Source organism: Manihot esculenta, chromosome 9 (assembly GCF_001659605.2).
Source record: "Manihot esculenta cultivar AM560-2 chromosome 9, M.esculenta_v8, whole genome shotgun sequence".
Classification (NCBI taxonomy): Eukaryota; Viridiplantae; Streptophyta; class Magnoliopsida; order Malpighiales; family Euphorbiaceae; genus Manihot; species Manihot esculenta.
The window spans coordinates 1,852,771-1,865,683 of NC_035169.2; the positions used below are offsets into that span (position 1 = coordinate 1,852,771).

Here is a 12,913-nt window from a genome sequence, read left to right on the forward strand (position 1 = left end):
AAAAAATCAATTCGAACCGAATCAGTCTGATTTGATTTGATTCAATTTGTTTTGATCGATTTGAATTTTTAATAAATTTTTTATTTTTATCCTTTATTTTTAATATTTTAAAATTTAATTGAAATATTTTATTAATCTAATCTCTCGGTATTATTGAAAATAGTATATTATTATCACTAATCAATTCGGTTTGATTTTTTCAATTTTTTCTGATCAAAATCGAATCGAACTGAAATAATCGAAATTTTTAAAATTAAAAACCAAACCAAATCAAAATGTATAAAAAATCGAATTGAAATTTTAAATTAATTCAGTCCGATCAATTTTTTCAGTTTGAATAGAAAAACAAAATACAATGTTAAAACTTGTGTTTGGAAGAAATGAGTATATGAAAGGAGTTGCACTTACAAAGGGATGGTGATTCGATGTTTAATGCCCTTAGCACGTGAGACTTTGGTCCTATTCGACATATTAACGGTTTGATTAGCCGTTAGTTATTTTAGTAACTACTAATTGTTTCACTTTGCTGTTACCGTTAAATATTAGTTATTTATATAAGGGTGTTCAAAATGAGAGTGTTCAATACAAAATAAATATTGAATTAGTGGTTAAATACAAAATGACAATAAATGATATGAATGAATATGTAAATTTATAAAAAAAATAAAAAAAATATAAGTGTAAAAAAAAAAAATACAACTAGTGGTTATCTATGAGTAGTTTTTCAATAACCACTAATTTAACCATCAAACACTATGAGTGAGAAGTATTTATTCAAACCAAAAAATTAACCGAACTAAATTAATTTAAAATTTTAGTTATTTTTTTTATTCATTTCGGTTCGATTTTTAATTTTAAAAATTTCAGTTATTTCAGTTGTGATTCGATTTTGGTTAGAAAAAATAAAAAAATCAAACCAATTAGTGATAATAGTATATTATTTTCAATAATATAGAGAGATTAGATTATATGAAGGTTAAAATATTTTAATTAAATTTTAAAATATTAAAAATAAAGTGTTAAAAAATAAAAAAATTTATTAAAAGTTCAAATCGATTAAATCAAACCGAATCAGACCAGCTTAATTTAGTTCGATTTCTAATCAAAATCAATTCGATTTTCATAAATATTAAAATTTTAATGTTTAGTTTATTCGATTTGGTTTAATTTTGACTCAAACCAACCAAATGCTCACCCCTATCAAACACTACTATAAAATAGTACTTATTAAACAATAAATAATAAAAATTAGAGTTTTACCTCGACCTAAACACCAAACACGACTACTAAACATTGTTGTCCAACAAGACCTTTAGCTTAGACAATGATTTATGATAATTATACTAGGCGTTATAATGAATGAGAAATTCATTTATTACTAATTAGATAATTATACTAGGCGTTAACAAGAATTTATGATAATTGAGAACAAATAGAGAATTTCACTTTATGTATAATTAAAAAAGAGCTTCTATAAAAAAAAAAAGTGAATGTTTTTGATAACCTCTAGATCTTTCATAGCGGTCGGGTCCAAAAGAAGGCCACAGGTCCAAAGCCCATCAGATCATACGCTCGAGAGGCGGCTCGACTTCACGAGCCTGGGCCGGCAACCCAGGATGATCCAGATGAGATATGAGCACAAGCCCCATAAGGGAGTAGGCCCAATCACTCACCAGCTCTACCCGCATGCTCTCTGGAGAGCATTAAATGACCGAAGCACTATATATCGGGGGTCTTCTCTTGCAAGGGGGATCTTCTTCTTTCTCTCTCTCCTGCTCCTTCTTCCTGAACTCCATTTTTCTTATTTTCTCTCCGCAACTCTTGCTTATCCACACTATTCTAGCTCGTAAATCTGACTTGAACGTCGGAGTGTCTTCACAGGGACACCCCCGGTGGACCCCTGACCCCTTTTCCCTTATTTTGCATGTCCCTTCCTTAGATAGAACATGGAGAGACCCATTTGACAGATCCGTCTGGGAGCCCAAGAAGGAATCAGATCCACATAATAGGGGGCGAGGGAGGACCACATCTAATAAATATGGAGCGCAGAAAGATTTAAAGTTATCAGTTTTTATTGCTAATTCGTACTAAACGTAAAAGGTTAAACACAATAGAACTTGTCCTATCAAGATATTACTAATTTGATAATTAATTAAATGGGTATTTAAAATTAAACTAACGAATTTAATTTGCTCTCAAGGTCTTTAACATGACTTAAACTAAATTTAAATATGGGTAATTAGCAAACTTATTTTATTTGAGATATAAATTGGTAAATCTTAAAATATTTTTTAAGGAAGAGAGTTAATATTCATAAGATAAGTATTAAGTTTGGCTTTTTTAAAGGGGGTTAATTTGTGTGAAAATTTTATCCTTTAGGGTTGCTGGGGGTGATTTTTTCTACGGTGACAAAAATCATCCATTTATCGCTAATTTGACAAGCGGCAGGGGCTAACCAACAACAAATAAAAAATTTTCTCTGCCAAACCACACGTCCCATAGTGCAAACACGCCTTCAGTTTTAAATGGTCGTCTAATTTTTTTTAGGATATCATCAACTCTTCTTTCCGGTCGACGGTGGACTTAACTCGCCAGTTGTGTTGGTTAAGGAGGCAAGTAGTGTGAGCTTGGCGGCGCGACGACGATGGAGATAATTCCTATTCCGACGGAAACGTACAAGCTGGGATTTATTGGAGCAGGGAAAATGGCTGAGAGTATAGCGAAAGGGGTGGTTCAAGCTGGGGTGTTGCCTCCTTCCCGCATTCGAACAGCTCATTCCAATCCAAATCGATGTTCTGCCTTTGAGTCTTTCGGTGTCAAAATCCTCCCTCATAATCAAGCTGTAATTGAAATTTCATGATTCTCTTTCTTATTGTCACCCTTGATTTTTAAATATTTTTGCTAAATGATTTACCTTGGCAATGCGTTCTTTTGGCCTGTTTGCGCAAGCCCAGGAATATTTGAACTCTCTTTTTGAAAAATCATATAATAAAATAGACCCTTCTTCAGAAGTGGCCAAAAAGAAATTTTCAGCTTTCTGGGATGCCATATGCTTATTAGCCTCATTATTGTTATTATTTGTCTTCAATAGATATTAATTCTGGTTATAATTTCTTCGGAACAGGTAGTTGAGGACAGTGATGTTGTCATATTCTCTGTAAAACCTCAAGTTGGTATAGTCCTGGCTTCATGTTTACTTCTCTTTTACTTTTTACTGATTTAGAAGTACGATCTTTAACTTGTAGAATGTCTCATAGAAAGGGTGCAGTTTATGTTTTGAAAATTGGTTTTTTCTTTCCATTCTTTTGGCATTTTTTGAACTTTTGAACTTGGGTTGGAGGTCGTTCCTGGCTTATTTCGAAAGAGGTGACAAAAGAGTTCCACAAAGTAGTAATGGAACCCAACTTTTCAGTCTCAATAATTTTATTTTTCAGGAGAAAGATTTAAATGAAATAAGTGAAACGTGATTTTTGTAATAATAATAATAATGATAATTATTTATTATTAGAATTCCACATTAAAAGTTTATGCAACATCATCATTTGCAACTGATGCACATTAACTAGGCAATCACTTTCAAAACTAGAGCTATAGATATATGTGCATACAGGCGCACTAACTTTAATTGGAGAACTATCTTCAGCTATATCTGGAATATTGGTACATGATACATCATTGGAGAACATTTTTTCACCACATCATGGTAAATGTGAAAAATATCAGAGTAGTTACTTTCCATGAAAGATCAAGGACTAAATCGGCAGATGGTGAACACATTTTTGCTTGCAAGCACTGTCGAGGTGGAAATGAGAATGTTATGGTGGATGCTTGGAAATGCAAGAATGGACTCGTTAGAAACAATTGCAGTTGGTGGAAGGTGGAGGTAGCAATGGTGCTCATTAAGGAAAATTTCAAGGAGCATGATTGAGGTGGTTTGGTTTAGTGAATGTAGGCCTAAGATGCACTATTCTAGAGAAATGAGTGGATTCAAGTAGCCAAGGTGAAAAAGCGAGAGGTACATCTGAAATGATGTCAAGTGAAGTGGAAAAAGATTATTTAATATTTTAGTAGATGGAAGAAATTGTTAAATGGAAACGAATGAAGTAAAACATTCTTGCAATCAATTTCAATTAGACTGGTTAGGTTTACTTTTGCCTTGGTTCAAATTATTATTTGCTGCCATGAATTCTCTTTACTGTGGGTTTCTTTTTGGTTTATTATGATTTGAATACAATGGAGATTTTAAATTTTTAAAATGCTGATATTGTTCTTTTCAAAATTGGTTACAGTTAAAGATGTGGTTTTGCAATTAAGGCCAGTTCTTACAAAGAAAAAGCTTCTGGTTTCAGTTGCTGCTGGAATAAAATTGAAAGACTTGCAGGTTTGTACACTTCATTCAGGTATTATTTAGCCTTCTTATTACTGTGTCCTTTTAAAATCAGCCACTGAACTTCTCCAATTTCAAACTCTAGCCCCATTTGCCAATTAAACTGATAAGCTGCCAAAAACTGGTCCTATATTGTTGCGCTGCATTTCAATGACTATCATTCCTCCATCTCCTTCAATTTTATTCTTCCCTGTTTTCTAGGTCTGTTTCTCTTCTCTCTTATTGTTAATGTGTGTCTGGGTTACGACTTGGGGTTGGCTACTCTTAGTTAGACTCCTCTCTCTCTCCCCTTTTCTGTAGTCAAGGTCTTCAATGGTGCTGTTCTGTTTTCCAGGATCGCAATCTCCTGTGTTTTGTGTGGAATGTTCCTCTAATATGAAAATTTGATTTTGGAGGAACAATTATAAGAACATCAAGGTTGTAACACTGCTTATTTTTGTTCTACAAGCCTTAGAAGGATTGCTACTGATCATATTTCAAGGTTTTAGGTTTGCACACTTTGACTGGTTGTCCATAAAACTCTACACAAGCTTACTTGAGGTCCAAGCTTAAATTTTTTATTTATCCTTGGGCAAGTTGATCCTGACTCCCAATATGTGAATGAATTGTGATTTTGTCTTGGAAACTCCCATGAAATTTGTGTTCTAAATCACTTTTTTCTCCAATAGAAGATCAAAATGGTGAGAGAGGTAGCATCATTTGTTCTCACATGTAAGTTGTCATAAGTGACCAAAGAGTTATTTTATTCATTTCCTTATGCAGATGATGCAGTGCATGGCATGGTAACGATTGTCAAATGAGCAAACTCTCAAAATAGCATGAGATTTAATCCAAAATCCTTAGAAACCAAGATTCAATCTATAATCTAAAGATATAATAAAGCATACACAATTTTATTAAAGAGATACTTGTATTGACAAAAGTTATAGACACTATAAACAAAGAGAAATAAGAGGTATTTATTGAGTTTACAATCTCAAACTAAGTAGGAAGATGAATAAAACCTAATTAGGAATTAAAGATCCAAATTATAAAGAGAAATCATAGTATAAATATGAAGATGTTAGCAAACCACCACTTCAACAGATTCTTCATTACTGATATAATAGTGGGTAGGTATTCAGTAGTTGGTAGTGGTATAAATCATGAGTTTATGCATAGTAACGGGTAGTGGCAAAGATCATGGGTCTTATGATATTGTCACCATGCTCTGTTTAGTTATTTAGTTATTTCCATGTTTTGTTTAGTTATTTCCAAATTTTGATTTGTAGGAAGTTAGCCTCTACTATGCTATTTTAAGTTCCTATTTTTTAGGAGGTAGTTAAAACTCTAACTTGTATCTAAGTTGATAGCAGGTTAATAAACATCAGCTAGAAAATTTCCAAAAGTCTTTGAGTACTCAACTCAAGAGATCCAGGTTCCCTCTAATGAATCTGATTAAATTTTCACCATTTTCATCCTTTCCTTTCACCTAATTCATTAGCTCACAGACCCATAACTAGATCCATTTCGCAAGACCTTGACAATTGGTATCAGAGCTAGGGGTTATGGGGGATTATATCTGGCAGCAATTCTCCGTCCTGTATTTTTTATCCTTAAATGTAAGAAATTAGAGTCTCTATGTAAGCTTTGCCAAATTTGCATTGTCACTGTTGACTGATGGTGTAATCTGCATATCTTGATGATAGATATTCAATTGTTGGTATATTCTGAAAATAAAGTTATTTTTGGCCAAAATTTATTTTGATTGCCTGTGCCCATTTGATTTCTAGTTGACTAAAACCCTCATGAATCACCCCCCCCCCCCCCCAATGAACTATAGTTGGGGTGCTAGATTGACAGTCATATACTTGTTTCACATTTTCTATTCCCATTTTGTAAATAAGAGTTCCATTTGCTTGTGCCATTGAAAAATAAATGCATTTTCTTTTATATATCTTTAATTTCTCAATTTTTTAGAATCATATATTTCGGTTTTTTTTTTTTTTTTTTTTTAATTTCATCTGCTTTAGGAATGGGCCGGTCACAGCAGATTTATTAGAGTGATGCCAAATACTCCTGCTGCCATAGGCGAGGCAGCATCAGGTACTTTACCGTAATTTTTAGTGCTACATTTTTCATAGTGCTTATCACTGGAGTAGCATTGCTTGTACTTGTTAAATTTTATCATTGTATGTCATGAACGTGTAAAATTTATCCACACAACCTTTGTCAAGTTTTCATGTGCAACTTTGCTTGCCTAGAGCTTACCTTGTAGTTTTTGATGTTTGATATCCGCACACTCATACATATATATATACATATTCAATTTATTTTATCTAAGTAATGGTGCAAGAAAACTGCTTAAGAAGTTGCAATGCTGCTGCAATGGACTTGGCATGATAACTGTGGCAAGGGGACTCCATTGGTTTATCATTGTTTCATCCGTTCTTTTATAATGATGATATATGCTTGACAGCTCCACATGGAACTTTTTGAAGATTTTGGTAATTTCTGATTGTTGAATCCCACGTCAGTTGTGGAAAGGGGTAATGTGCTCCTTATATGAGCTATAGACACGGGCTAGCTTTTGGAGTAAGTTAGGCCTGACCCAAATTTAACATGGTATCAGAGCCTCCCCATCCGATTTTGGGCCTCTCATAAATATGTCACGCACCAGGAAAATTCTGGGCGTGAGGGGTGTGTTGAATTTCACATCGTTTGTGGAAAGGGGTAACGTGGCCCAGACATGGGTCATAGGCACTCCTCCTTTTGAGCCAACTTTTGGGGTGAGTTAGGCCTAGTCCAATTTTAACACTGATTTTGTGAAAGAAGATGCTAGGCTTCTCATGATGTTGTCATCCAATATGAATTTTCTGTAGTACATTCTATCACCTGAATTAGAGGCATATATCCACACTTCTTTTACTGCCTAGAGCCTACTGAAGTATCAAATTCAAATCTTCCTACAACATCTTGAGCTGTACAATCTGAATTCTAATAGTTAATTGTAATTTGAGGGCAGAATCTCATGGGAATTCTGGGTTAATTATGTCTAAAAAGCTATAGCTTGATCATTTACTGGCTGTTTCTTTGATTTATGGCTAATAATTTTGGTAGTGGACATATCATAATGACGAAAGTTAGATCATAGTTCGTATTTCCTTCATTGTGAAAGACTTGATCACATATTTCAGTGGTGGTTTGCTTCTGGAAACTTGAAAGAAATGCCGACAGTCTTTGTTTTACACAAATTATTTGTTATTGGTAGTCTAATTTTCTTGCTTCTGAACAGTAATGAGCCTGGGTGGAGCTGCAACTGAAGAGGACGGAGAATTAATTGCTAAATTATTTGGATCGGTTGGTAAAATATGGAGAGCTGATGATAAATTGTTTGATGCAATCACTGGCCTAAGGTATGCTTCTTTTTTTGGAAAATAGAATTATTCTGACCAGTATCCATTTCTTGTATCGTCATTATATTCTTAATGCTTATATGGGAAGGAGTTGGTTAATAGTTTGAGAAAAGGCTACAATATACATCAAGTAGGCACGCATCATAATACTCTGTTTCCCTCAAATGAATAGTGGGAGCGGCCCAGCCTATGTATATTTAGCAATTGAAGCATTGGCTGATGGAGGAGTTGCTGCAGGTCTACCTCGAGATCTTGCCCTCGGTCTAGCTTCCCAAACTGTAAGTCAATCAATAATGTCGATAATCTATACTGAATAAGTAATGCAATTTAGTGATGTTATGTTGATGAGGATTTAAAATCAGCTCCTTTTATGACCCAACTGCTTCATCCCACTAGAAAGGGGAAAAGAACGGAAAAGAGAGAAAATTTTATCAAATTTTTGTACTAATGCTGTTACAACAGCTCCACAGTCTGCGACTGCGTGGATTTCTAAGTGATTTAGCACATTACCGTTTTGTTTTATTGGAGCTAGTATCTTATTGATAGAAGCCATTTACAATGTAATGCTGAAATGGCAGGCTTGTAATGTTAGAGACTAGAGAGAGAAGAGAAAACATCGAATTGGAAAGGAAAACAAGGATGGGCAAGAATTTAGTTACAATGTTACCTATTTATTAGGTAATTTGCTTGTTTAGTTGTGAGAAATTAGTTGCCAATTTTTGTGTCTAGATATGCTTCTGCTGTAACATTGTTTCATCAGTTACCACATGATATAAGAGTTAACAATTACAGTATGACAATAAAATATTTACTCATATATTTCATAATTCATCAATATTACAGAAACAGAAGTACTGTGAAAAAAAGGTGCAGAACCTGTTCATCTCTCATAAATAAGAAAATATGGAGGTGGCTGCTCGGCCACCTTAAATGAACACCAGGAGATCTTCTCTCCTGTTTCTTTGGGGCACGGCTTAGAGCTGTCACACTGGATTATTTTTTCTGGCAATTCTGGCTGCCATGTTAAAGATGTGGCCCTTTGTTTGAAATGCATTTATGCTGGCAGTTGAATGTTATGTTCCTTTTGCAGGTTTTAGGAGCAGCAACCATGGCTACCAAAACTGGGAAGCATCCAGGTCAGCTTAAAGATGATGTTACATCACCTGGAGGGACAACCATTGCTGGTATTCACGAGTTAGAGAAAGGCGGATTCCGTGGTGTATTAATGAATGCTGTTGTTGCAGCTGCTAAGCGCGGCCGGGAACTTTCTCAGAGCTAAAAATTCTTCAATTCCTTGTGGGCAGCGGCTATGGTAATAAAGAGTTCTTTTTATTTTTCATTTATTCCCTCTTTCTTAGTTGAGATGAGCTCTTGCTTGGACCTCTTTTTTCCTTGTGAATTTGTGGCCAAGATAAATTATATAGAGGACTAGGACTTTCCAATACGATATATTTTTTTTTCTTGTTCGTAGATTACTTCTCTAATTTGATGGAACTGTTTTTTCACATGTTTAAGCTATGGTGGCAAGAATTTCTTCCATTTCCTCTTGGGCTGGTCATGGTTTTATAGATTACATACGAAACTCCAAGTTTACTGTAAGCCTAATCATTAACCTGATTAACCCATGAAAGTTCAAGTCCATTGGACTACTTTTTTTGACCATGCTCAAAATTGCATTAAACAGGGCACAGGCACAAGGGTGAAACCATTCAACGCAATTAAATCCTTACGAAGTTTTTGGTTACAAATATGAGGAGGGTAACTCTGAATCTGGAGAAATTATGGATACCATTCAACGCAAAATCATAAATTTATAAATAACTTTTACAAATATATTCTAGAGGGATTTTTTTATTATACTAAATAAAATAAATAGGAATATTATTATATTAAGTAATAAAAATAAAACTTCTAAAATTATATTATAATTGATAAAAATAAAAAAAATTAAAATTTTAATTATTAGATTTTATGGCACATCAATAACCATAATTAAAATAATAAATATAATTTATCACGTCCACATTTACAAAAGCAACCCCAATTCATTGATTCTTCCTTTTCTCTAACATTGATGCATTTCCATCCTTTCAAATAACAATTCACAACTATTAGTAAGACAAGCTAGAAGGCAATGATAGTGGAATAATAGAAAAATAAGGAGAGAGTATATAAGTTAACATATGGGAGTAACAAGAGTATATTACTGTCCATAGCCTATTGGAAATCACCTTAAAGTTGCATAATATTTGTGTAGGAATTATAGCATTGAAGGTGCATCTATCATTGCCTTCTAGCTTGTCTTATTAATAGTTGTTAACAAGCTCAATAAGTCATATACAAGAGGGTAAAAACAAAGGCTCTGGTCCAACTAAAATAAATCAAACTAATAAACCGATAAAATTAAAATAAGTACAAGCAATCAAACCAACAAAATCGAAAAGGACACAACAAAATTCAAATCGACCAAAACGCCACTCACACCAGATCGACCTCTTCATCACCGCACCGACATCTCCACCAACACATTACCACGAAGAGCGCCAAAGACAGAAAATGACTGGAGTACAAGTAATAGACATACATCCAAAGGCCGATTACCAGAAGAATGAGAAAAGGCACATGCAAGGGAAGATTGGACTCGACCAAACTAGAACAAGGTCATTGAAGACGATCTTCTAACCAGCCAAATGAGAAGAGGATGCGGCAGAACTCAGCCTATCAATGGCATACGTGAGCGTTACTCGCTAAATGTAGTGGCGCAGTCCCCAAATGCCACATACCACAAAGAATACCCTTTCTAAAAGCCAATCGGAGCCCTTATCGAACCAGATTCATCAACAAGCAAGCAGCTCCCTCACAATGAAACCACATAACCTGCATGATAAAAAAAACAAATCCAAGCTCAAAAAGAAAATCCAAACCACCACAGCACCAATGAGGGAGAAATAGGATGCCATGGATCCAAAAGACTTAAACAACACAAACCGTCTCCTACCTGAAAATAGGGAACACCCACCACAACTATACAAGAACCACCAAACCAAAATCCTGCATAAACTCCCCCCCAACGGTGGTTAGAACAACTCCGGCCGCTTCTTGCATACTCGCAATCCGATCTTCTTCTCGCTTCTTCTCTCTTTTTTGCTGCAACAATAATAAAAAAGTTGGGACAGTCATTGCTCTCATCTTTCCTCTCACTTCGCGCAGCACCAAGCGTTATAAAAGAAAAATAGAGTTGATTGTGTTGCAGTGATTGAAAGCAAGTATAAACCTGTCCCGTTTCTATTGATTAAAAAATTCTAGGGCATGGGAAATTTAGAACAGATTTATGTGAAATCAAAGGTGTCATCAGATGGTATCATAGTGGCATGGAATGCTGATTCTTTTCATGCTTTATTTATCCTCCATTCAATGCCGCTGATCAATTGTGGGAGGAAGTTAGAAGAGTTGTGAGCAACATATCTGAATCAATCATGCTAAGGGGGGATTTCAATAAAGTTTTCAACAGTTTAGATAGAAAAAGCAAACGTTTCCCAAGAATTGGAATGACAAATTCATTTCCACCTTTCATTACATATTTGAAGATGGTAAACCTTAAACTTTCTGGAATGCGTTTCACATGGAGAAATGGAGTCTCAATGAGCACAATCGATAGAGCCTTTGTTTCTTTTCAATGGATTCAGAAATTTCCGCTTTTTATCTCTCTCAGGCCTCTCAAGAGGACCATCAGATCATAACTTAAATCTCCTTGCCACTGCTGAGCTAAATTGGGGATCAAAACCAATCAAATTTTTGGATGACATAGCCCAATTTTAACAAAATAGTCAAGGAGCTAGTTTTGGAATGATTTGCCACAACAACGCACTTTTCCAATCAAGATGAAGCTGTTCAGGCAGAAACTACAGACGTAGAATATGGAAACATAGGTCGGAAGTTGTCCTCTCTTGAAAATTTGGAAAATGTCGTTGAAACTAGATCCATCTCTAAGTCTGAAAGGCAGTCTAGTTACCTACTTAGAACTAATAGGGGTTTATTCATCCACAGATCCACAGTGGGACAAGGGGCTATGACCCTGAAATTTAAAAAAAAAAATTTTAAGTGTATTTAAGTAATTTTTTTAAATTTTAAATAAATAAAAAATTATTATTATTAAATCTCTAAATCTTTAAAAAATTTATTAGTTTATTTCTATTTAAAAATTATATAATTAATTTATATTAAATATTTATATTTTTAATCCATATAATTTTAAATATACATATTATTTAGTATCCATTGACATGATGTCTTGAAATTTTATAAATTATTTAGGTATATTTAGATAATTTTTCTTTAACTTTAAACAAACGAGAGAAGAAAATATTATTAAGTTTTAAAATCTTTAAAAAAATTTATTAATTTATCTCAATTCGAAGATTATACCATTAACCTATATTTATATTTTTAATCCATATAATTTTAAATATACATAATATTTAGTATTTATTGACATGGCTCCCTAAAATTTTTTAAATTATCCAGGTGTGTTTGAGTAATTTTCCTTTAACTCTAAATGGAGAAAATTATTATTAAATCTCAAATTCTTAAAAAATTTATTAGTTGATTCTTATTGGAAAATTATATCATTAATCTATATTGAATATTTATATTTTTAATTCATATAATTTTATAAATTTAAATATTCATATTATTTGGTTCTTTTTTATTAAAATCTAAATAATTCACTAATAATTTTTTAATAAATTACTAAATAACTTAATTTTATAAAATATAAAAATGTTTTACTCATGTAATTTTGATATAAAAAAAAACTAGTGAATTTCTAAAAATTAAGAAATTTGATTCATTCTCTCATAAATAAAATCGCAATACTAAATATTATTTTTATAGCAATAAACTACTCCATTCTATTTCAATCTAAAACATTTATTTTTAATTTTTGATATTTTAACTTCAAATATACTAATATTTTTTCTTTTTAAAAATATTTATAAGCTAAATTATTCATATTTATTTTTTACAATTACTCTTTAATAATAATTATTTTTATTTATATGATTAAAATTATATATTAAATTATTTAAATTTATGAAAAATAAATTTTAAATTTTAAAAAAATATTATAAGT

General features: G+C 33.0%; 1 protein-coding gene and 1 long non-coding RNA gene across 3 annotated transcripts; one reads left to right on the plus strand and one right to left on the minus strand.

Moving 5' to 3' along the window:
• The first annotated feature begins 2,430 nt into the window (after nucleotides 1–2,430).
• LOC110622647 (pyrroline-5-carboxylate reductase) lies at nucleotides 2,431–9,321 on the plus strand. 2 transcript variants are annotated; one of them, XR_006351858.1, is made up of 8 exons: nucleotides 2,431–2,842; nucleotides 3,125–3,173; nucleotides 4,290–4,381; nucleotides 6,400–6,472; nucleotides 7,662–7,782; nucleotides 7,955–8,060; nucleotides 8,361–8,460; nucleotides 8,873–9,007. XR_006351858.1 is itself a non-coding variant. In XM_043959454.1 (7 exons), the coding sequence occupies exons 1-7, from the start codon at nucleotides 2,645–2,647 to the stop codon at nucleotides 9,059–9,061; spliced, it is 828 nt and encodes a 275-aa protein (XP_043815389.1). In that variant the 5' UTR covers nucleotides 2,434–2,644; the 3' UTR covers nucleotides 9,062–9,321. The 2 variants fall into 2 exon arrangements, 1 of the variants encoding a protein (XP_043815389.1); XM_043959454.1 differs by lacking the exon at nucleotides 8,361–8,460 and having other exon boundaries at nucleotides 2,434–2,842; nucleotides 8,873–9,321.
• A 395-nt stretch (nucleotides 9,322–9,716) lies between these two features.
• Nucleotides 9,717–11,816, minus strand: LOC122724550. The gene is made up of 2 exons (XR_006352003.1): nucleotides 10,781–11,816; nucleotides 9,717–10,659 (listed from the first exon to the last, which is right to left on the minus strand). It is a non-coding gene; the product is annotated as an uncharacterized LOC122724550 (long non-coding RNA).
• Nucleotides 11,817–12,913: the final 1,097 nt, after the last annotated feature.